Raw genomic sequence first — 25087 nt, forward strand, 5'->3', positions numbered from 1 at the left:
TGTTATAACAACCTGAATTTGATACCGAAAACAGCACACTGCAGTCTTTAAAATAGTGGGGCGCCAGAATCAGGCAATTTTTGAAAGGGGGCGCTGGAGAAAAAAAGGTTAAGAACCACTGTTGTAGAGTATCTGGAAAATTGTTGGTTAAGGTCATTTATGATGGTATATCATCTTCCTGGGAAGGACTTTCATTGTCCAAAATATTGGTGAATTCAGCTGCCAAAATGTGAGCTCTGTCAATCTTGGTTGATAGCACAGAGCGATATGTTTACTAGGGCTGTTCAAAAATAACCTTTTTCCTGAATGTTGCTGGCTACATGATTAAATCGTTAGGTTGCCTTAAAAAACGACGCACACCAAATTTGAATTCATTCCAACCAATATTCGCCGGTTTCGTAGAGTTTGAAAATTTTGAATTTGCCCAAAAACACAAAAATATTTTTTTTCAAATTTTTCTTCCAACCCCATGAAATTGTTGGGCTGTCTTCAAAAACTATGCAAAACAAATTTGACTCAATTCCAAGCCGTAGAAGCGGAGTTATTTCAGTTTTTATTCGATAATTCTGGGATTATCCTTGATGGGTGGATAATCCAAGAATTATCATCGATTTGATTGATTTGAAATGGGGGATCCTCATGACATACTTGGACAACTACATAATTCTAGTTGTCTAATTTCACTAAATTAGAGCGAAATGCAAGAAATCTAATTCTAATCTAATTTGTGAAATGTTTCGATGCTGTAATTCTAATTCTAATCTAATTTGTGAAATGCTTATTATGCTTTAATTCTAATCTGATTTGTGAAATGGTCCTATGTTCTAATTTTAATCCAATTTATCGTTGTCCTGAAAATACCTGGTTGTTAGCGGCATTTTGCAGAGAGTTACCAAGAATATCCCTCTCGCGCAGGGAAATCCAATGCCAAGCCACCATCTTATAACTTACATCTTACAATCATTAAGGCTGGGCACAATGATTCGAGTATTAATTTCAATGATTCGAGTCGAGTAGTAAAAGACGATTTTTTCGAGTACTGAAATTATATGATACTCGCCACTGGAAGGTAATTTATCAACGAGAATTATAGTTTCGATGCTAATTTTCATTGAAGCCTTGTTATCTTGGTTGGCCGTATCGTAGCATACGAAACATATAGTATACAAAACTACGAACGTTACTTCGCAGTCATGATCATCCCACAACATTGTCACCAAGTGAAATGAAATCGGTATGGCCAAAAAATATCAAAGTAGGCCTGTATTTAATGTGATGGATAACAGGCATTATATTCTTTGTGGTCACATAAAAGGTACATATTGGAACTTTGACATATTGCATTCTGCTATGACGTCATAATGAGTGATACTCGACTCGGCTCGAAGCATATTACGTGATTCAGAATCGAATAACTCAGGTACTCGTTTTTTCATTCAATTTCCAAGGTTTTTTGCGAATTCAGCGTTTCTAATTCTAATCTAATTTGGAAACAGCTGTGTAGCTTTAATTCTAATTTTAATCTAATTTGGAATAAGTGTGTAGCTCTAATTTTAATTCTAATCTAATTTGATGAAAACAGCTGTGAAGCTTTAATTCTCATTTCAATCTAATTTGGAAAAATTGTGTAGCTCTAATTCTAATTCTGATCTAATTTGGAAAAGCTGAAAATTTTCTAGTTGTCCAAGTCTGCCTCGTGATATTTAGCAATACCTACAATAATATCAGAGTTAGAGTATTCAAATGGCTTTGGTTTTTGACTATGCCAGGCGATCAATATCAGGAGTGGTTGTTCTTATCTGAGTTAGGACAGGGCAGGTTTAACACATTTGCGATCCCGACACGGATGCTAACGTCAGCACTCGGTATTGTGTGGGATAAGCTCCGAAATTTTAATCTCTTCCCTTAGAGATGCTTCACACATTGTTTTCCAGAATCTGCTTCAAGGGCAAAGATGATATAGTTGGCTATCGCATGAATTGCTGATTGTCTGATTGAAAACTGTTAAATCATGGCATATAATGTTCAATAGTTAGAGCACATGGGCCCAGTGGCGTATCCAGTCGCTATTGAAGGGGAGGTTCCACTTTGATAAGCCTAATTTGTTTTTGTGACGTCTCAAGAGACTTTGTGGGGAAGGTGAGGGGAAAGTTGATATAGTCAACAACTGTCATAGCTGAAATGTAACTGGTAACGTAAGGGTTCTGCCCCCTAAAATCCCCCTAGGATACACCACAGTATGCACTGCACAGATGCTGCTGGCCAATTAAGAAATAAATGAAGAACATGCGTGTAGCATGCTACCTTATCGCAGTTACAATTAACCAGACACAATTGCACCGAGAACCAAAATCCTTCGACCCTCTGAGTTGAAAGAAGTTTGACGATTTATCTATTTGTGATGAATCAAACTTTAAGGGGAGGGGGGGTATGCCTCGCAAACCCTATCCTGGTTGTGCCACTACAATCTAGAACTAGTGCACTCACACACTACAATTTGTTACTCAGTAAAGAATGAACAATTGAAAGGTGCCAAAAGATGAAATACAGGTGCAAATGAATGAGAAATTGCAAATGAGAAATAGTAACTAAAGGTATTTCTGCATTAAAAATTCATTTACAAAATGGTTATTTGAAGAGCTTCTTGGAGGTACAGAACTTCAATATACAATTAAATAGTATATTCATATTGAAATAGTATAGTTTAAATAGTACATTTCAATATGAATATACTATTTAAAATGGTTATTCGATCCGTTATATTATGGCGTCCAATTCATTGTGATATCAATATGGCAAAAAATGGACTCATCGATGACATGCTATGGGGTAAAGTGCTACTTGTCATTTTAAATTTCTGCTGACACAGATGAAAACAGACGATCTTCAAGTAAAAAGATACCTTCTCGGCATGATGGAACCGGGCTCCATTCGGTTGTGGGAGCGCAATGGTACAGTGAATTCCCAGCATCATTATAATATCCTCTTGGACAGCTGAATTGACTTGTGCAACCATATCCACACGTACCCGTCACATTATCAGCTTGTGCTTTACCGACAGAGCCTGGACAGCCTGAGAATAAAAATAAGTTGAAAGACATGCACTTCAAAATTAAGTTCTGAATCAGCACAGGGGAATGGTAAAAAGCGAGAATAGAAACTAGCAAAAGATAGATAGAAGATGTTAGGTAGTAATAGCAAAGACTTATTGAGGGCATTCAAAGACTATGTATTACAGTTATTCTGAATTTAGCAGATAAGTTTCCAAGAGACAAAGTATTGCTGTATGAGGAAACATTGAACTTGATGTTCATTCACGAAATAATTTTGGGCCCTCTCAATTGGGGAGTTTAGTGTGCGGCAGTAACGGTCCTGTGGTCAGAAATACATTGAGATTCTTGAGTTGGCATGAAACTGGATTCAACAATTGGGAGGCCTAGGCCAAGTATTGCTGGGTGTAAGAGCAGTGTAAGGATCAAGACACTACCTTACAGTCACAAGTCATTATCAGCCACCAAATTTAGACTCGCGTTAACTTTGATTGTTTCAAATTTTTTCAAGTTGAGACACCAGACACGAGTACGTTGTTAGAGTTGTAATTCAATATACCGTAATTTTCCGAATATAGTGCACCCCTATGTATAATACCCACCCTTAAAATGGCGTGTAAATTCTGGAAAAAAGCGTCTACCCATGTATAGTACGCACCCTGCATTCGCAGTACATGAATAGTTATGTTTTAGTATTCGATGTCATTCTGTTTTGCGATGTCACTGTTGAACAATCATGACATAATGATCGCTAATCATTGTACACTTAACGGCATTGTCGCTAAACGATAGTAGATAGCAGTCTAAGCCTGCGAGGCCCGCGACGCGAAAGTTCTGGCCACGTTTTCTGCTATGGGCTAGGCCTTTACAGATGCGATTGATCAGGCAAACAATTATGTCGTGCCCACCAGGCCTGTTCGAGATGCGACTATAGTGTTCAGACCAGCGATCACATCTTGCGCACATAGCGTGTTGTATAGCGATGGTTCAGGGCTGTCGTTGACGCGATAAATTAGCGAGCATTGCCGCGTGCGCGTGCAGCAATCAATTTCGCACACGTACAAACGGCGAACCAACTCAGCAGGAGATCGCTTGCTGTTGTGCAGCGCAGACGCTGATTGGCCACACGCTTATCACTACTTGGCAGCGCGTAACGCTGATAATGCGAATTACAGGGCATGATTGCTGAATATGATGCGCGATTAAAACAAACATGAAGTAAGGTGTGATTGCAAGGGAGGTTGAGGGAGATTTTTTTCAATGCTTGTTGTACCCATGCATAATACGCACCCCCGATTTTAGGCAAAAAAATCGGGAAAATTTTGCGCATTATACATGGAAAATTACGGTAATCAACACTTATTGACTGAAATGCTGCAGCAAGGCTATAGGAAGCACTGACATAATATGTGTAGAAAATATAATGAGAAATTAATTTTCTAGCTTGTAGCATTTGGGACTACCGTAATTTTCCATGTATAATGCGCAAAATTTTACCGATTTTTTGCCCTAAAATAGCGCTGCACAATGTAACGCGACGCGATCTCCCGCTGATATGATTGCGAAATCAGGTCATTGATTGACAAGCGTTCGACAATCGTCGCCTGATTTATCACGTCTCCAACAAGCCTAGTTCCGCTGGCTTGAAGAATCGCATCTGTAATAGACCCGGTGCGCACTATACCATCGATGGCCTACACCAAAGGTGTCAAACTCAAATTGCTTTGCGGGCCGGATTGAAGCCTTCAAATTGCTTCGCGGGCCGGATTGAAGCCTTCAAATCGCCCGCGGGCCGGACCAGTCAAATGATTCTCAAATGGTGCCTCGTGTCCTTGCTTTATACTTGAATACTTTATTATCATGCATATTTGAAGAGCTTCTGAGGTACAGAACTTCAATAGACAATTGAATAGTATATTGATATTGAAAAAATTTTCTGATGCGATTGTTGATATTCAATGTTCTTTCCAAGTCACAAGGTTTCTATTCTAGCAAGACGCAACATGTAAATTCGCGGACACTAGAATTGCCAAAATACGATGATTGTCCGGTTGACTACAGTTAGGAGTCGATAAAACAGTGCCTCTAACGACGATATATGTTGGCATATTTCTATGCTCCCTATACTGTCGTTGTAATCTGCCCTTAGTCAAGCGTATGCGATGTGAGGATTACAACCTATATATTTGTAAATACGGACGTATGTATCTGGGTTAAATGCAAGTGGGCTTTCTCTTACCAGGTCCAGGGACCTATTGGTTGGGAAGTAACACAGCAGTGCGATCATAGATATTTGAATTTTATATTTGTGTGACTGATAAATTTTGCATGTAAATTGCATAAAACGGTTCTGCATTGGCGTTGTCACCTCTGTAAATAGCTAGTTTCAGTCCATTTTTCCATAAAACTCTGAACGCGGTGTGCTGGTGCACTTTTGGTCTTCTGGAATATGAGCAGTGGTTCTCAAACTGGGGACTTGAAAGCATCTGAAGGGGGGCGCGAAGCTCCGATCAACTGAAATTTATTTTTCGCTCCACGCGATTTACCTCCAATTCATGGTTATTGCTCTGTGTATAGTCATAATTTCATATTGGACAATGCTCTCATCAACAGTCATCTCCTTCCATACCATCAAACTATCCGTTGGGATTGCTAGCATTCTGGTTGCAGTTTGTGATATGAAAATAAAGCAGGCGTGATATTTTTCACAATCATAAAGGGGGCACGTCCAAAAAAGCTTGGGAACCACTGAATTAGAAAGAGTGAAACCACAATGCTGTCGCCGGATAGCTATATAATGTTGCCTATTGAACATGCTCGACATTTGCTGTCTTGACGGAATATTTATTGAAATTATTTCCTGCAACAAAAATCCTAACATGCATTACTAATGTCCTGGAAAATATAAGAATTTTTCAGTCTACTCAGAATTGCTTCGCGGGCCAAATGAAATCGTTTGGCGGGCCGGATGCGGCCCATATGTTTGACACCCCTGGCCTACACAATTGCATCGGCATTGCTTGGTGCGCACGACAGAGGTGGTCAGTAACAAAGTACTTCTACTTTTTAGAAGTACTCCAGTAGTTTTCCTCTACTTCTGGTACTTACTAAAGTAGATCTGATTTTCTCTACTTCTACTTCGTAATATTTTGTGATCTATTTACTTACTTTTCGCTATTTTCAGTTTGTCAAGTAGAAGTAGTTTAATTCCCCAATATGAAAGATAGCCTGAGGAATTTCAGAGCTGTTTTCACAGAGTACCAACATTTAATATTCATAAAAGTCAAGTAAAGCCCAGAAATTTTGTTGCGCTTCGCGCACAGTAGTTATGGAGTGACAAATATGTTTTCACGAAAGTATCAGTGAATATTATTTATGTAGCGGATGGCTTGGTTCCGCTCATAGGCGCCGACTTTTATTTTTTTGCGAGGTGGTGAAGTCTTGTGACGTCACAATTGTTCAATATCGATGACGTCATCGACGCACCAAAACGCACTTTACTACATGCCGCTGGCATTAAACCATTCGCGTGACGTTTTAATATCGGCCCTGCACTCATTAATATCAAACCATGCAGTCGAGTTATTAAATGGAATCTTAAGATCATTCGAAAGAGTAACTACGCAACCAATCCGTCCGACAGAATCAGATTTTACGTCACTAAGAATCTGGAGTTGCATTAATGTTATTCACGCGCAATGCGCCGAGTGAGTAACGAAATACACCACGCACTAGCCTGGCCAGTAACACCACAACTCTCGAATATTTCAAGCAGACGATAATGATGATTACAAACGCGAAATCGCGCAGCCAATCAGTAATTGTCTCTTGCGGTGTCTTGCTTCGCGTTGACCAACTCGCATCGCAGCAATTGTTTGCAGATTGAAGCAGCGATTTGGGCGGCATTGGTGCATTTTCCGATTTACGTTCGCAAAGCAAAAGGGAGTACATCGGTCAATTCATAAATTCAATTTGCATGTCGACGGCCGCCAACACATACTAATTGAATTACGTGTTGACGACCGCACCAATTTCCTTCTACGGCGGCAGGTTGGCCACCCCTGGGCTAGAATAAATTCCACTTCCGGGCGCATGCCGCGATCTTATCAATAGAAATCCACTGTCTACCAAATGCCTAATAGTTTAATATTCGATATTGTTGTTCTCGATACGAGTACATCCAGCAATGAAGTTGATCGGAATGTAGAAGGTTCCCTGTTCAAACAAGTCGAATATAATCAGAATTTGTGCCACCCAGAATCTTGAAATGCATCAATATTTGACAATGGCATGGCCTACTGCACGTTAATAATGAAAGGAACACTGAAAAATGACCTTGCGCGACAATTTCGGAGTACGAATGTATCGAGTAGATAACAAGAAATATGTATGGATGATGGCAAATGAGAAAGCGTGTATTCTAATCAGTATCGCCACGAATGCGTTATGAGTAGCTTTCGTCGCGACAATTGTTTTCTCATTATATCGGTGTTCAAGCTGTATTGCTGCATTTCGCAATAAATGTCACTGGCAAAGCCTTGTTAGAGAAACGAATCTGCGCAGAAATGAATTCCAATTTGCAAGCACACACCAACACACCCTTCAACTTCGCACTGCGATTACCAAGACTATCACGAAGCTAGCTAGCTCACGAATGGTTTTGTAAACGAATATGGGCGCACATAATTTAGAATTGAGAAAAGCAGAACGTCTATTTGGGCACCTGGCCAGGAGAGGAGATCTAGGATGGTGCTTCTCAGCACACGCTAGGCGCGTAGCCAGACAAAAAATTTGTGGGATTTGGATTTTTTTTCAAATTTACCAATATAGCATCAATTCAATTCCGGTCAAGTACATGTGTAAATGGCGATCATATAATCTCTTTGTATTGACGATTTTAGGCGTATGATAAGCTTGCCAAAGAGTCCGGGAGGGCTGCCAATTAGCGAGTCCCTGATCCCTGGTGAACAATTAAATACGTGCGCGTATTATGCAGTTTCGGCGACAGTTTGGGCAAATTAAAATGACCGAACTTGATGGTACCGATTTCAAACCTATGTCGTCTTTCAGAACTCAAGCCATGATACACATCTTCTGATCGTTACATTGAAGTATTAGCGGGAATCAATTACGCACGTTAAAGTCTGTTTGCAGCGATTCGATGTTATTCAGTTTCGCAATTTCGTTTTTTAATCAGTGACATAAAGCAATCACTAATTAGCGTAAACCCGACTGCATTGTCTCCAAACCAGCGACAGATAGAGCCAAAGCATGCTAGGCCCGAGACGCGATAATTGGCCAGCAATGACATCTTTCGCACCAGGCCTATTGCAGAGGCTATTGTGTAGGCCAGCGATGATATCCTGCACACCAGGCCGAAGCCGCCAATGCAGATGCGATTGCGCAGGCAAGCGATGATATAGTATGAACTGGGCTTATTGCAGATGCGATTGTTCACATGTTCAAGCCTGCGGAACCAGGCTTGTTCGAGACACGATAAATCAGGCTAGTGCCGATCTCCACGCGCGTGGGAATGAATGAAGGACCTAATTTCGCGACCTTCTCAGCGGGAGATCATCATCGACTCTTCTCGCTATTTGACAACGCATTTCTCGCAAATCAGCCGAGCGGAAGACTGACAACACAATTATGGAATTGCAACTTAATATTAGAGTTAGAATCATCATTTCCAAATGACGGGGTTTCGCGTTCGACCCCTGAAATTCCCGTAGCTGTGCACCTGGCATACGCGCGTATCGCACTCGAAGATGTCCCTAGCGAGGTCGCATGGATTCGCCTGGTTACTAATTACTGGTCACAAACAGTGTTGCCAACTCCGGATGGAAGAAAATCGCTAAAACTGGTATCAAAAATCGCTAGATGTCGCTAAATATCGAAAAAAAAGCGCTCAAAAATAGGGCTAAATCTGCATTAATGGCTAAAGGTGTTAAATTGAACCATAATATCAATACATTCTTCTAAGCTATATTTTACTCGTCTGGGGTCAAGGTCACTTATCTTATTTCTAGTTCAAAATACGTAAGAGTCATCTCTAAGCGGGACAAAACGTGCAGTGCATTTTGATAAAGCAGATGGCTTTGCACAATGATCGCTCTGTGCGACCACTGACCACAGTGGCCAGGTTTGCAGGCATAGCCGCACACTGCCGTTCTACCGGAATTTGAGGTGAAAAGCCTCCTAGATAAACAAGTGACTTGCTCGATGCGTCCGTGAATACGTGATGCGATGTACCGTGGAAATGCACTTCACTTCTCTAAACAGTGTTGGAGTACTTGTACAATGTACACGACATGCGACTTGACCCGACACAACACGACTTGAACCGGGTTTGTCAGCCACTATAAGTAGCGACCTTAAGAAAATAATCCGAGGACCAACCCGCTAACTAGCCTACATTTCACTTTACTTATAGCGGCTGGCCATTCAAATCCTCTTCCACCCGCGGATTCGTTAACCCATGTAAGGGTCAAATGTCCGCAACGAAATCTTTTATATTTATTCATTAATATGACGTGAATCCCATATACAACTCCTTGTTCTTGTTCGAGTATTGCGGGGAGGGCGATTTGAAACCTGCTCTCCCGTTTGACCTCGATCAAATTTGGTGTAAACAATGATACATAAATATCACTGGTACGAGTATTGTTATAATGTTACGTATCTTGCATTTGTCAAAAGTCCTTTAGAGAATATTTATCAGTCTTGGATCCGGCTGCCCCTACAGAAGTTAGCGATTTCGAGTTTTGGGTAGGATGTGGATCCTATATTCGCCCGGTGTTGGCGTTAAGAATTAACATATAGAGCATGGGGTCACCAACACGCGAGGTCATATTTTGCAGCCCTCGACTTGATTTGAGATTTCAGAAGAACACTAAGAAAACAATTTTGAAATGCTGATATTGACTATAGATTTGACATATTCTTGATGTTGTTTCAAAATATGCTATTTTGCGGTGCCCAACACCACTAAGAAAACGGCTTAGGGCAGTGGTTCTCAAACTGGAGGGCGCGCCGCCTTATGGGAGCGTGAAAGTATCTGAAGGGAGCGCGGAGCTACGGTCAAGTGAATAATTTTTTGCGCACGGCATGATTTACCGCGAATTCGTAGGTATTGCTCTGTATATAGTCCGGAATTCGTATTGTAGAATTCTCTCATCAATAGTGATAACATTCCATGATATCAAACTATCCATTGGGATTGCTAGCATTCTGGTTGCATTTTGCGATATATCGATAAGGGGGGGGGGGGGTCGCAAATGTTTGTAGTATCATAAAAGGGGGCGTGTCTAAAAAAGTTTGAGATCCACTGGCTTAGGGCTTCCCTAGAAGATCAAGCTTTGCCTGGAGATGGTCTTACAGCTAGTAACGTATCTCGCTAGCCGTAATATCGATTCCTTAGTAGCTGAAAACCGTTTCCAGATAACGTGCACAGCACAGAGATCAAAATGAAGTGAAATTGATGATAATGATTTTTTCTTGTATTTGCATTCCTTTATTAAAATATTACTTCTTTTGTGGTCACTATGCCCATCACCTCCGTTAGGTGGCACAGCGTTGTACTGACGTAGAGTTTTAAAACATGGTTATCTATTTTATATCGATGTTGAATACATGCGGCCGCGGCTGCTAGGAAATTTGAAAAGTGGCCCGCGACTAGGGCTGGGCGCAATGATTCGAGTACTCGAATCTGAATCGAGTATTAATTTTAATGATTCGAGTCGAGTAGTAAAAGAGGATGTTTTCGAGTACTGAAATTATGCGCTCTTCGTAACTGAAAGGTAATTTACTTGCGAGAAATATAGTTTTGGTACTATTTTTCACTGAGGAAGGCTTGAAACCTGGATTGGCTGTGTCGCAGCATACGAGACAATAGTTCAAAGCTACGAACGTTACTGGAAATAACACATTTTCGAAGTCATGATCACCCCACAACATTGCCAAGAAGTACAATGACATCGGTATGGTCGAAAGAATACAAAAGTGTATTTAATGTGACGGATAACAGGCATGATATTGGTTTTAGTGGCATAAAAGGTACATATTTTAACGTTGACACAGTATATTCTGTTGTGACGTCATAATAAGTGATACTCGAATACTCGACTCGAAGCGTAATACGTGATTCAGAATCGAATCACTCAGGTACTCGATTTTGCCCAGCCCTACCCGCGACCCGTTTTGAGTTGGCGACCCTTGATATAGAGCCTTGTGTAAAGCATTGTATTTGGGGAGAATGTTCGTGCTTGATAGTAAAGTGTTAGGCCTCAATTATTCAGCATCTTAATCAGTTTACCGAACATGACACATTAGATTCCTATGGCTCGAAATGTCATGGCGAACTTCACTCTCATTACCAGAAATGCTAGTACACGTTCATATCCATTATCCGTGGCAGATCGCTCATCAGTGACACGTGACGCCGCTGTGGAGTGTGGATTATATTATAGATAACTAACCTACGTAGGTTAGTTATCTATAACTATACATCATCGGAGTCCGCACACTGGTGGCCGGTATAGCCAATGCCGTCGTCGGCCAGAACTGATCTTTATTAGATATTTTCGGTAAAAAAGCGCTAAAAAGTCGCCAAATACTTTTCAAAAATCACTAGATTTATCGCTAGGCGTTAGATCCATATTTTCTGGCGCTAAACCGGATGAAAAATCGCTAGATCTAGCGCGAAAATCGCTAAATTGGCAACACTGGTCACAAATCACTTGGGCGTTTGAACATTTTGTACGAGGTGGCCGCCACCTCGTTTATACGGTAACGAGGTGAATGCGCCACCTCGGAACCTCGTAAGTCGGCGCCTATGGTTCCGCTCATACCGCATTGTCGCCCATATGAAATATTTTATCACAGTAAATATGGCTCATACCATAGCGTTTGAAACTGCCATTTTGCAATCTAGCAATTACCTATCATATCGTAATCTAGCAGCCCATGACGTGTCCTGCTAATCTGGAAAGTCTAGCTTTTTTTAACATTACACCTGTTTTAGAAGATCACCTTTCAAGCTTATGGACAAAAGACATGAAATACGTTTCCGCTTTTTAGAAGTAGTATTTGCATTTCACTTTCAATTCCGAGTATCATACATTGAGTTCGAATTACTTTCAAGTCTTTGGTCTGCAGAACATACATCTTGAAGCATAAAAGCAAGTGCAGTTATGCATCAATTTTCCGAAAATAATGCTACACTAAATATAAATTTTACGATCCACAATATTTATTATTGACGTATACCTGGGCCGGCCAATCTGTGGCCAGCGAAGAAATTTTCGAAATTAGTTATAATATCAACAACAAAAAATTAGCCAGGTGATTTATTGCGAACTTGCATCACCAACCGAAAATTTGATTAGCCGGACCGTGGACTTTGGGACGTTGATGACTAAAATATAAGTTCCGACGTATTGGCGTAGCTAGGGGCCATCCACCTTTTCGTAGATCTTCGTATATGACCATAAAGTAGAATATTTCGTGGCAGATTTATTTGACTTGATATTTTTCTAGCGCTGCGCGCGATTTATTGCCAATCGATTTCTTGCTTTTAGTATTGGTGCCTCCTCCTGGAAATTAAAAATATGCCTATTTTACGCAATTGAGTGTAACTATATTGGCAATTAGCCTATGCGAGAACGTGTCGTCCGACTTAGCGTCTGCACTCGCGGAAAGATCGTCAGCGAAGAAACCTTTGCACAAAGTGATAGACAGACGTTCACTTAAATCTTCGATATTGATATATGTCCAAGTGCCGATTAATCATGTCCTGGGAAAATGAGCCCAACGGTAAACAGGAACGACCCATAATATATGCAACTAACATTATTTTATTGTCCTATTCTTTCATTACCTTTGAAAACATTTCGCGCGAGAGGACATGTGCATGTGCACAGAGTTTTCATGATATAAGTGTTATCGATTTTGTTATTTAGTAATATAATTCCTTTTTTCCCGTTACCTAATCCGGTTCGCTCCTATCGGACGAGTAGAAAAGGGCATCAACATGCAAGTTGATCGCACAATGCTTCGTAAATCTCACGTGGCCCTTTGGCCGCCCCTGACGTATACTAATCGCGCAAAGTGTTGAAACCGTATAAGACATAGGCGCTGAACTCTAATTTTCCCTAGGTATGCGAGATCGATGACGTCACAAAGGGATGACGTCATAGTGCGCCAGAATTGGCAAATTAGCCGACTCGCAAGTGTTCAATATCACCTGGCACTTGTATATGGTGACAAAATTACGATATGATTAAGCAGGCCGCGTAGCCAGCCGGCCGCTTGCTGAATTGATTGAATCCATTTCAAATTTACCAAGGTAGCATCAGTTTATTGTGGTTAAAAACATGCACCAATGCCGATAATACAGCGATCGGATCAGCATCCTTGTGAAATATACACGACACATCACGCTACCATAAGATTACCAACGCGTGCGACTGTGTAGTCAATTAGCGAGCTCGCAATCTCCGCAACATATTCGCCAATACACGCGCCGACAATCGGGAGATTTCAATCGCTCCGCCTCGAGAACAAACGAATACGCATCTTCGGCGACGGCTAATAAGGTTGCAGGAATTATTTTCCCAAATAGAAAGTCTGTTCTCGACTCTATTCATTAGTGACTTTGATTTCATAGGAGTTAGAAGTTTCAATATCAAGAGCCTGCAAGACATTTTCTGATCATTCTGTTTTAGTATTAGCGTTAGTCAAAATCAATTACGCCGCTGTCTGTTCACGGTCAGTATGTATTTCAATCAATTCCGTCCATGTTCATTGTTCAATGTCTGAGCCAGTCTGACATCACAATCACAGAAGAAGCGAATGTTCCGGCCGGCGCATAAGATATCATGTTCCTTCACAGCAGGAGATGACAATCGCAACATTTCGCGCATATAGAAATTGACATCTTTAGTATCAAGTTCTCGGTCTTGTTGCCTCGCGTTGCGTCTTCTGACCACTCGCGTTTGATCAAATATTCAGGCGCATAGCCGAGTTATGGAGTGTGTTCTATAATGGAATCCGCATCGATTTCAGGTGGTTCAAACCTTTCTCAACTTTTATAACTCAAGCCTTGACTCGCATCTTCTGATGGTTATTGGTTATGTTTAAGTATTAGCGGAAATCAAGTACGCATGTACGCACAAGTCCCACATTTTTGCGGACATTCGATGTCAGTAAGTTTCGTGATATCAATCTTAATCACAACCGATAGATAGGAGCCAACGCATGCTAGGCCGGAGACGCGATAGTTAGGTCGGCAATGATATATTTCGAACCACGCAGACGCAATTGTGTAGGCCAACGATGTTATCGTGCGCAGGCCAGTGATGGTATAGTGCGCACCGGGCCTATTGCCGATGCGATTCATCAAGCCAGCGCAACTAGACCTGACGGAGACGGGATAAATCAGGCCTGCGACGATTGCGCGCGGTAATCAATGACCTAATTTCGCAATCATCTCAGCGTCGAGATCGCGTTGCGTTACATTGTGCACGAACAATTCTCGCCAATTGGAAACGCGCTTCCGGCTAATTGGCCGTGGCGGCGCGCAACACTGATATAATACGTACAACTGAATTGTAACTGAAGGACGGAGTTTTGTTAAGCGCCTGAACGTATTGATGCCGGTTTACTTACGTGTTCAGCAGCACTACGAAACGCTTATTTCTAAATCGATCAATTCACCACCCAGTCAGTAACAGACCAAACCGAATTCTGGGTATGCCGCATACCCAAAAAAATTCCTAGGTATGCGCGGCATACCTAGCATACCTGAGTTCAGCGCCTATGGTATAAGATACAACTTTTCCGTATTGTTCTTCGCATAAACTTTGGGCCTCATGATATGGGGTAGGGCGCCGTACCATGATATTCTCTAAAACGGGGTCTTCTAGTAAACAAAGTGTAGTATCACATTTTCATATCAATACTATAATTTGCATCTCATGATGCGGATGCATGCTTATTCTATCGCAAATTGATATCGCCTGGGATGCATCAATACGAATCAAGCTGTCTGCACCTTCCGCATAACTGAAATTGCAGCTTTTGACAGTCCCATGCGAACTAAATTAAAACTGTTTTTAAAACTAGCGGTACTTACTTACTTGAGTAGATTTAAAGTCAGTCAATTCCACTTCTACTTAAAGTTGTTTTAGGTGTCTTATGGAAGAAGTACTTCTACTTGTACTTGAGTAGATTTTTTCGTCGCTACTTCTACTTCTACTTGAGTAGCTTTCCTGACTACTTTGACCACCTCTGGCGCACGATATCATCGGTTCCCACACAACGCATCTGCAATAGGCCTAATACGAAAGATATATCATCGCTAGCCCAACTACATCGCTATGGGGTCTCGGGCCTAGCATGGTTTGGCTCCCATCTCTCGATGGCTAGGAGACAATGCCGTTAAGTGTATGCTGATTAGTGATGAGTAGGGCAATTTTTTTTTGACATGTCAAAAAAAGTCAAAATTAGGTCAAAATTGTAGCGTTTGGTCAAAATTTGTCAAAAAGTCAAACATTTTTTGACCTCTGCATTTCGTTTGTATCGTAGATTTTGCACTGTCGGTGAACGTATCATTTGATATTTTACAGCTTGTAGCCTACTTTATAGGCCTACTGTAGTAAACGGACCATCGTCTGCTCATTGTGAATCATAAATGGTCAAATGGAACAAATAGTGACATGGTTTTATGGTCATCGTACCGCAATATCCTAGCTGAAGCAAGACTGCTTGGACATTGCATGGTTCTTATATCAAGAAGCGCAAGCTGAAAAATTGTGATAAATAGACAACATTGTCAGAATGAAGCAACACGGTTTGTCACCAGCAGTGTGCACAAAACTTGAGTGTTGTCAGCCAACAAATGCTGCTGTTGAACGTTCTTTCTCCGTTCTTGGCAAGCTACGTAGTAAGGACAGACACTTTCTACCCGAGAATGTAGGAAAGGATCTTTCGTTGTACTACAACAAATTTTAATTATTTCCACCAGAATACGTAATGTAACTACTTGAATTCTTCATAGGGCCAGATTTCGTTAAAATACTAGTTTTTCATGTAAAAATCTGTCAGTTTTTGAGCCAAAAACGTTTTTTCTACTTTGTAAGGACAGACAGTTCCAACCAGAAATGAAGATAAGTAGTACAATTTTAACATTACATGCGAAAACACCTAATTTGCATACGCGAGGTCAAAATTTGGTCAAATTTCAGTTTTTTTAGGTCAAAAAAAGTCAAAATTTAGATTTTTTAGGTCAAAATCTTCCGTTTTTAGGTAAAAAAAAAATTGCCCTAGTGATGAGCGATTGTGATTAAAGAGTGACATCGCGAAACTGAATGACATCGAATGTCCGCAAACATGTGCGCGTGCGTGCGTAGTTCGTACCCCACATACGTAATTGATTTCCGCTAATACTTGAACATAACCATCAGAAGATGTGTGTCAAGGCTAGAGTTATCTAAGAGGACAGGTTTGAAGCACCTGAAATCGGCGTCATTATAGCACATATTCCATAAAAACTCGGACATTTTGACTTGCACAAATCGTCGCCGAGGCTACGTAAGACGCGTTGATAAGCACGCGTATTTTATTGTTCACGACAGATCAGGGATATAACGCGACGCGATCTCCCGCTGAAATGATTACGAAATTAGCTCATTAATTGCCACGAGCTTGGCTATCGTTGCAGTTGCAGGCCTGATTTATCGCGTCTCCAACAAGCCTAGTTTCGCACGCTTGAAGAATCGCATCTGCAATAGGCCCGGTGCGCACGATGTAATCGCTGGCCTACACAATCGCGTCTGCAATAGGCCTAGTACGAAAGATATCATCGCTGGCCTAACTACCGCGTTTCGGGCCTAGCATGCTTTGGCTGCTATCTCCCGATGGCTTAGAGACAATGCCGTTAAGTGTATGCTGATTAGCAATTGGATTAAAGAGTGACATCGCAAAACTGAATGACATCGAATGTCCGCAACCATGTGCGCGCGAACATACGTACGGTTATTGATTTTCGCTAACTTAAACATAACCATCAGAAGATTGTGTCAAGGCTTGAGTTATAAAAGAGGACAGGTTTGAAGCACCTGAAATAGGTGCTTGTAGAACAGATTTCATAAAAACTCGGACATTTTGACTTGCGCAAATCGTCGCCGAGGCTACATAAGGCGCGTTGATAAACGATGTAGTGAGAAATAATGGAGACAGAAACGGCATTTTAAATGGAGGGGTTCGGTTTTCAAAAATGGATGATAGGGGATTTCAGCTAGTTCCACATGATTGACACTTAATGTTATTGAATATATCTCTACATGATAAATGATGCCGTAATACAATGTCAGTACCGTAAAAGGGTTTCCAACTGCAGACTGTTTTGTCAATGATGTCACTGTTGATGGATCCAACCATATTAAAAATGTTAAGGGAAATATAATCCAGTATATAAAGGATTCATATGGATTCCGCAGTCACTTCTCAGTATGAAAAATTGGCTCTTAAATTTGACTCCGGATGACGATTCATTCTGCATTTTTCATACACCGAGTCACATCATTTTACGGCAGTGCCTTGAATTAAGTAACATAATAAAAAAATGTGACTCGAGCCAATTCCAATAATTCAAAAAACCGGACTCAAGTCACATCAAAATTCGCATCATACCAACTCTGTGTTAGAGACAAACAACTTGGCTAGCACAATGTCAAATGCATCTACCTTAATATGCTTGTTCGATGTGCCAAAAATGCTTTAAAAATGGTTCACATCTCATATTGCAGTATCTTTGCCTTTACAGGTTGGGATTGAGATGGTGTACAACAATGGTTATTAACCTTGTCTCCAGCCCTCGTTAAGGGGCGAATTGGATTTTGAAGGGGGTGGAAATGCTCAGGGGGGGTAGAAACGCTCAGGGGCCGCTGAAGAGAAATAACTCAACAGTATATGGTATAGCAAGGACATATAGTAGAATTATATAGCAAAACAATTGTTTTATATAACCGATTTCTTATTGCAAACTAACATTCGACAAAATCTGTCAAGACTCAAAGTATAAGTTCCACCAACGATGCTTCCATGAATGCAGTGGTTTATATTAATTCATGTAAAATGAATTGTGCGTAATTTTGTATTGCCAATTCCCCGTTAAAACACTTCCAACATGCTAGCTCCGTAGCCCGGGTTATTTTCCAAAAAATGTTTCGTACTAGGTATTGTATCCTGCAGCGCACTGCTTGTCGAAATCTAAAAGGCACTGTACCACATTTGGGAGTGATGCCGTTTGCATACCGTAATTTAAGATGCCTTGAAGCTTTTTGACCAAAACGTTTAACAAAATATACTTGCATTTGAGAGCCACTCTACAAAATTAAATCGTCAGAATATTTCTTAATCGTATCACGAAGGATGATACTGCTCAGTGTTGTGACCCACGCAACACACAGGAATGTTATATAAAATGAGTTGCTTTGTTTGGAATACATTCATGTTAAAGTTAAGAGCTTGGTGCAGTACTAAATTTAATGTGAGCAAAGATCTCTACCACATTCTCAGTTGATTTATTAATCACACAAAGCAATAAAACTAAAGCCAATCGGGGCCTACGATATTCAAATATCGTAGGCCCCGAGCCAATACAATTAACTTCCCCGTATTGCCAGTCGGAGAGGTGACTTCGGGATATGTTTATAGAGCCGGAACCAAATGGTATGAACAAGGTTGCCATACCGTCCGTATTTCTAAGATTTGTCCTTATTTTTGAGGGTCACGTCTTAGAAAACTCAACTGTCCTTATTTCAAAGATATGTCCTTATTTTCGACTTGCGTCCTTATTTTGTCTTATTTTCAACCACTACAGAACTTCGATAATATATATATTATTAATACATATTAATACATAATATTCTCCAATTATGCTTTTGCGTCGAGATTTTATGACATCATAAATCAAAGGAACTCTCTTGACGTATACTCTACAGCAGGGGCGTGCAACTTCTCCAGTCGTCGGGCCGGATTGCTGACTTGATACGTTATTCGGCCATTTATTCATATATAGAAGGAATAAATCGTATATAATGAATGTAATTTAGCAACAGCAATGTAACTTTGAAGCCAAACTATCCGCAGGCCAGATCCGTATGTTGCCTGCCCCTGCTCTACAGGATTTGACTTTTAAGTGGTGACATAGCTAGGGCAGTGAGTGGTGGTATATCAGATTCGGCTGTACCAAGCTACCGCAGCGGACGTCATTTTAGCAGTTAACAGCAGTACCAGGTTTCTGATGTTTAGTCTACAGCAGAATAAGCTGAGGGGAAGGCAGCATTTATTGCGTAGTGAAAAAAGGCGCAGTGCAGTCGACACATTGGTTAAAAAGTAGTAACGCTATAAATCATTGATAAAGTTATCTAAATTATATTGCACTTGCGCATATAGTTTTAGCTATAGTAATACGGCTAAATCGCAGGCGTAAAAACTTTTTCGCGGCAATTATGAGAGAGAATTCACAGGTATCTAACGAAGCTTGAAGGGTGAGTGTTTCACACATTGCACTATCTGCAATTATAGCATTAACATGGAGACCACAGGAAAGACCGATATTTCAACTCACATTGATACTCCAAAACACAAGAAGTGTGCCACAATGATTAATTTGAGCCAGTCGATGAATAATTTTTCCATCAGTCGATCAGCACCAACGACCACAGACTACAAGGAAGCTGCTGAATAGGGTACCCGGGCATTCCATACTGTCAAACACCAGCAATCCTTCCACACCAACGATTGCACATCGCAATTGTTCAAAGAAATATTCCCTGATTCCAATGTCGCAAATAAGATTTCTTCGGCCAGGACTAAGACTACAAGCATTGCTACTGGAGTTCTAGCTCCATACGTTTAAAAAATGATTTTGTCTAAATTTGGTGCACGGCCTTTTTCCATCATGGTTGACGCCTCTAATCACAACGAGGCGAAGAATTCTGGTTTATCACCCTATGAGGGGGGCAAGACCAACGGTTTTTTTTGTGGGGGGGGGGGGGCTGACGACGTGCTGTTTCGGCCCTGAGTAAAGGTACACCTAGACCTGAGCTGTCGTCAGATCCATGAAACACTTTGTAATTACAAGGAGTTTTTGGAGCAGATTGTTTCTGGCGAAAATTATGGAATGTGACATGCCACGGCTCGTATAAATACAGAGTATGTGCAAAAACGCTTTTTCATGCTCATCTAATTTTTCTACTGTCCTTATTTTTTGGTCCATGTCGATGGCAACCTGGGTATGAGCCTGTAGACCTACTCGATGGTTGTTAAAACAACCTTGATTTGATCAAGAATTAAGCACATACAATCACCTATTATATCGGTAATTAGTTGAGTGGTCCTAGGCCGCAATTCAAGCGCCAAAATATTTTTAATAGTGAAGTTCCAATTAAAAACTGGACTTCTACCACTTACTCATTGTATTTTTTACTAGTCTTTAAAATAGGGGACGCCAGACCCAGGCAATGTTTGAAAAGAGGCGATGGAGGCAAAAAGGTTGAGAACCACTAGTGTACAATAACTTGTTATACAACCTTGTAGTAGCGTTATAAATTTCAAAAAAATTTCAGTAGTCCAAAATGTGTATTTTGAAATATTAATGAAAAGGTACCTGTAATTGTGAATTGCTGAAGTGATATATCATCCCCAGAAGCCGAAGAATAGTAAAACATTAATCTTGATCGATTTTTAGTCACGTCCATTTTAGGCAACCGGACATTGACAGTTAGAGTTTTCTCTGTAGATCTCTCTGTGATTGAACAACTTCTGCATACATCCTTTCCATGTTCTGTTGTGCAGTTGGTCCCTTCGATAGAGTATTGGCACAATATTTGCCTAGACGAATTTGCCAACACCAGAATGTATGAAATGGCTTCGTCTTCTTGAGAATCAATTTTGAAAATATGGGTGAGCGTCACGTTTACAGTACCGACAGCCCAAGTCGTCTCTGATCCATTGATGGTGATGTTATCATCATGAAATTTGACGTGAAGGCGAGAATCAACTGAAATCAATGATTGAACACAAATGTAAGCACCATAAAATGACGATTGCATCATATCCTACTAAAATAAAGTTCAGGGTCAACTTATCACTCGCAGAGTATGATCAGGAAAATCAACATGGTTTTGAGCAGTTATGCAATCAAATGCAATTCAGGATATATGGGTGCCGAATCCAGCGTTGGGATGGCTCGAGTTGCGACTTGACTAGAGTCCGACTCGATTCACCTTTTTCGTATGACTTTGCTCATCATTGCATTAGAAGTATTCACACATAGTAAATAAATATCGGATGTACATACATTGTAGTGTGATAGTAATAGGGTTATCATACATCCTCTTTTCAGAGGATTTGTCCGCTTTTTTTACCTTTTTGAAAGTGTCCTCGGAGGACGCCTAAATGTCGTTCTTTGTGGCAATTCGTCCTCCTTTACAGCTAGGATAATGGACAGATTCGAGCGAAAACGAGCATAAATGACGCTAAATAGCAAAGACGGACGTTCGAGTGGGAAATTCGGCGTTCGATCGAAAGTGACGACCTTTTTTTTCAGTCAACACGACTAAATTCAAGTAAAAAGTGTTCAAATCGTGAGTCAAACGAAAGTTATGACCTTTTACTTATTTATTTTAGTCAACTCACCAAATTTTACAGCAAAAATAGCGAAATCAGCCGTTTTCAGTTTTGATCAACTAACTTTCTGATTTAGTAAAAGTGTCCTCCTTTCCAGATTCCAAAATTTGGTAACCCTACCTTATAGCGGGAGATCTCATGCCGCTGTGGACTGATGTCTTTCCTTACTAATTGGCTGCACAACGGCACTGATAATACAAATTGCTGAATTGCAATGTGCTAAGAAATATCGGAGATATCTCAAGCATTTCAAAAAGACTTGGTTTCAACTTTGGAGTTGGTGGATTTCGACCCTCAGACACCCCTCTGACTGCGCCACTCCATGAGCGCAGTACATGAGCCAGTATGAATAAAAACACAACCGCACTGAGAACTAACATCTTGCTGCATCCACGATTACCAGTGAACCCGTCCCTCGGTGAACCCGTCCCGTGAACCCGTCCCTCGGTTAACCCGTCCCTCGGTGAACCCGTCCCTCGGTGAACCCGTCCCTCGGTGAACCCGTCCCTCGATGAACTCGGCCCTCGGTGAATTCCGCCCTCGGGAAATTTTGTATTCACCGGCAACCCTAGTATCCTACCCCAACCCTAATGTCCCCCCACCGGCAACCTTAATATCCCACCTCCGGCAACCCTAATATCCTAACCCTAATATTCTACCCCAACCTTAATATCCCCCCTACCCAACCCTAATATCCCCCTCCCCAAACCCTAATATCCCACCTCCGGCAACCCTAATATCCTACCCCAACCCTAATGTCCCCCCATCGACAACCCTAATATCCCACCTCCGGCAACCCTAATATCCTACCCCAACCCTAATATCCCACCTCCGGCAACCCTAATATCCTAACCATAACCCTAATATCCTACCCCAACCTTAATATCCCCCCTACCCCAACCCTAATGTCCCCCCACCCGCAACCCTAATATCCCACCTCCGGCAACCCTAATATCCTAACCCTAACGCTAATATCCTACCCCAACCTTAATATCCCCCCTCCCCAACCCTAATATCCCCCTCCCCCAACCCTAATATCCCACCTCCGGCAACCCTAATATCCTACCCCAACCCTAATGTCCCCCCATCGACAACCGTAATATCCCACCTCCGGCAACCCTAATATCCTAACCATAACCCTAATATCCTACCCCAACCTTAATATCCCCCCTCCCCCAACCCTAATGTCCCCCCACCCGCAACCCTAATATCCCACCTCCGGCAACCCTAATATCCTAACCCTAACGCTAATATCCTACCCCAACCTTAATATCCCCCCTCCCCAACCCTAATATCCCCCCTCCCCCAACCCTAATATCCCACCTCCGGCAACCCTAATATCCTACCCCAACCCTAATATCCCACCTCCGGCAACCCTAATATCCTAACCATAACCCTAATATCCTACCCCAACCTTAATATCCCCCCTCCCCCAACCCTAATGTCCCCCCACCCGCAACCCTAATATCCCACCTCCGGCAACCCTAATATCCTAACCCTAACGCTAATATCCTACCCCAACCTTAATATCCCCCCTCCCCAACCATAATTTCCCCCCTCCCCCAACCCTAATATCCCACCTCCGGCAACCCTAGTATCCTAACCCTAATATCCCACCTCCGGCAACCCTAATATCCTACCCCAACCCTAATATCCCCCCGCCCCCAACCCTAATATCCCACCTCCGGCAACCCTAATATCCTAACCCTAACCCTAATATCCCACCTCCACCAACCCTAATTTCCCACCTCCCCCAACCCTAGTATCCTACCCGAACCCAATGTCCCACTCCCCGAACCCTAATGTCTCCCCCCTATCCTACCCAACCCTAACACCCCACCTCAACCTGCAGTTGCAATAACGAGCAGACCACGCGTGGTTGATATGTGAGCAATAACAATCGTTGGGATTTATTTTTCATCTGAACAAGTCATACACAATATACAATGCGATAAGACCCAATGCGATGTCATGAACAGATACGAGGATGTCGAACGTCGCATGTCCGCCCCTCGCCAAGTCAATTCAACAATGAGCCGACCACGCAATCGTGATCACGTGATCTGATCACTCCGTGACTGCGTGATCTACGCATGCCCTGACCTCCTTACAAGATTGACAAATCAGTTGATAATAACATTATTAGTTTAATAATTCATATTAATACTTGTTAATACACTTGATTTCAAAATTTCCCGAGGGCGGAATTCACCAAGGGCCGAGTTCATCGAGGGACGGGTTCACCGAGGGACGGGTTCACAGAGGGACGGGTTCACCGAGGGACGGGTTCACCGGACGGGTTCACCGAGGGACGGGTTCACTGGCAACCGCATCCACGACTCTTGCCAGTTCATCAAATTTAGGAGCATCAAATTGCAAGGGGTGGAACGCTTTCCCAATCCCTCCCCTGGTTGCACTATTGTATTATCAATTTGTTTGAGCACTCTTGGAAAGTGTTGGGACAAGTCACCACCCATCGAGTAACCAGTCAAGCTCAACAAACCTTGCAACACAACAGTATGTTGGCAAGAAGTAGCCACTGGGGTGAACCAGTACTATACCCTTGCTGGGGGCTGAGAATTTTTTTCACACAACTTCTGCCTTTATATTTATAGTGCAGTGCCCCTCTATTGGATTATGGCACATAACAGATATACCATACTATATACATAGACTTCATCGTTCAGATTTCAAGATTTTACCCAGATCGTTGGATGCTTTAGCAAAGGAAATAAATCATCTATCTACAACCACTCACCTGTAGAAAATGCCGTCTGCGACTTCAGACCGTTTAGCATTGCAAAAAAGATACAAAGTGCAAATTTCAAATCCATGTTGGCTGTCCTGTACGTAGAAATAATATCTAGAAAATGCAGGAGACTTAAATTCAAGAGTACTAGGTGAATTTGGCCATCGAAAACAGCAGACGACTGTGGAAAAAAGTTGAACATTGAACCTTACAAGTATATGACGGTGAAACATTTCGTCACTGACCATTGGACGCTCGACCATACCTCAAACGCGGAAACTGCAAGAGATCCATCATTCATTAAGAATTGGGCATAGAAACAGCAGACAAACAGCCGCGGGTAAAACATCAAGTCACAAATGATTATAATAAAATATTTTTAATGTGTGGAATCTACCTATCTATTGACTACTTCCCTTATCTAATCGATTTCTTTGTGAAAGAACGATAACTTTTTTTTTGTACAAGGAGTATGACATAAACTGAACATTCGTGAACAAGGAAGAGATATTATGCCAGGTTAGTGATAGGACAAATGTCTGATTTTCAAACGCCTGTTCAGGCTGTTGTACGGTATCAGATTTGTTCGTCA

The 25087-nt window shown here is 41.6% G+C and overlaps 1 protein-coding gene across 4 annotated transcripts in view; it reads right to left on the reverse strand.

Moving 5' to 3' along the window:
* LOC145439804 (uncharacterized) overlaps positions 1–24857 on the reverse strand; it is a 291614-nt gene extending 266757 nt beyond the window's left edge. Inside the window, exons 1-3 of one of the 4 annotated variants that reach the window (XM_080317440.1) lie at positions 24505–24857; positions 20725–21117; positions 2903–3073 (exon numbers count right to left, since the gene is read on the reverse strand). In XM_080317440.1, coding sequence (XP_080173566.1) covers positions 2903–3073; positions 20725–21117; positions 24505–24697 — 757 coding nt within the window. In that variant the 5' untranslated portion in view covers positions 24698–24857. The remainder of the gene's footprint in view (positions 1–2902; positions 3074–20724; positions 21118–24504) is intronic. The other 3 variants (XM_080317443.1, XM_080317441.1, XM_080317442.1) reach the window with 3 other exon arrangements.
* Between the last annotated feature and the right edge of the window lie 230 nt (positions 24858–25087).

Source organism: Botryllus schlosseri, chromosome 5, assembly GCF_051294905.1.
Source record: "Botryllus schlosseri isolate E-star chromosome 5, Bs_hap1, whole genome shotgun sequence".
In the NCBI taxonomy this organism is placed as follows: Eukaryota; Metazoa; Chordata; class Ascidiacea; order Stolidobranchia; family Styelidae; genus Botryllus; species Botryllus schlosseri.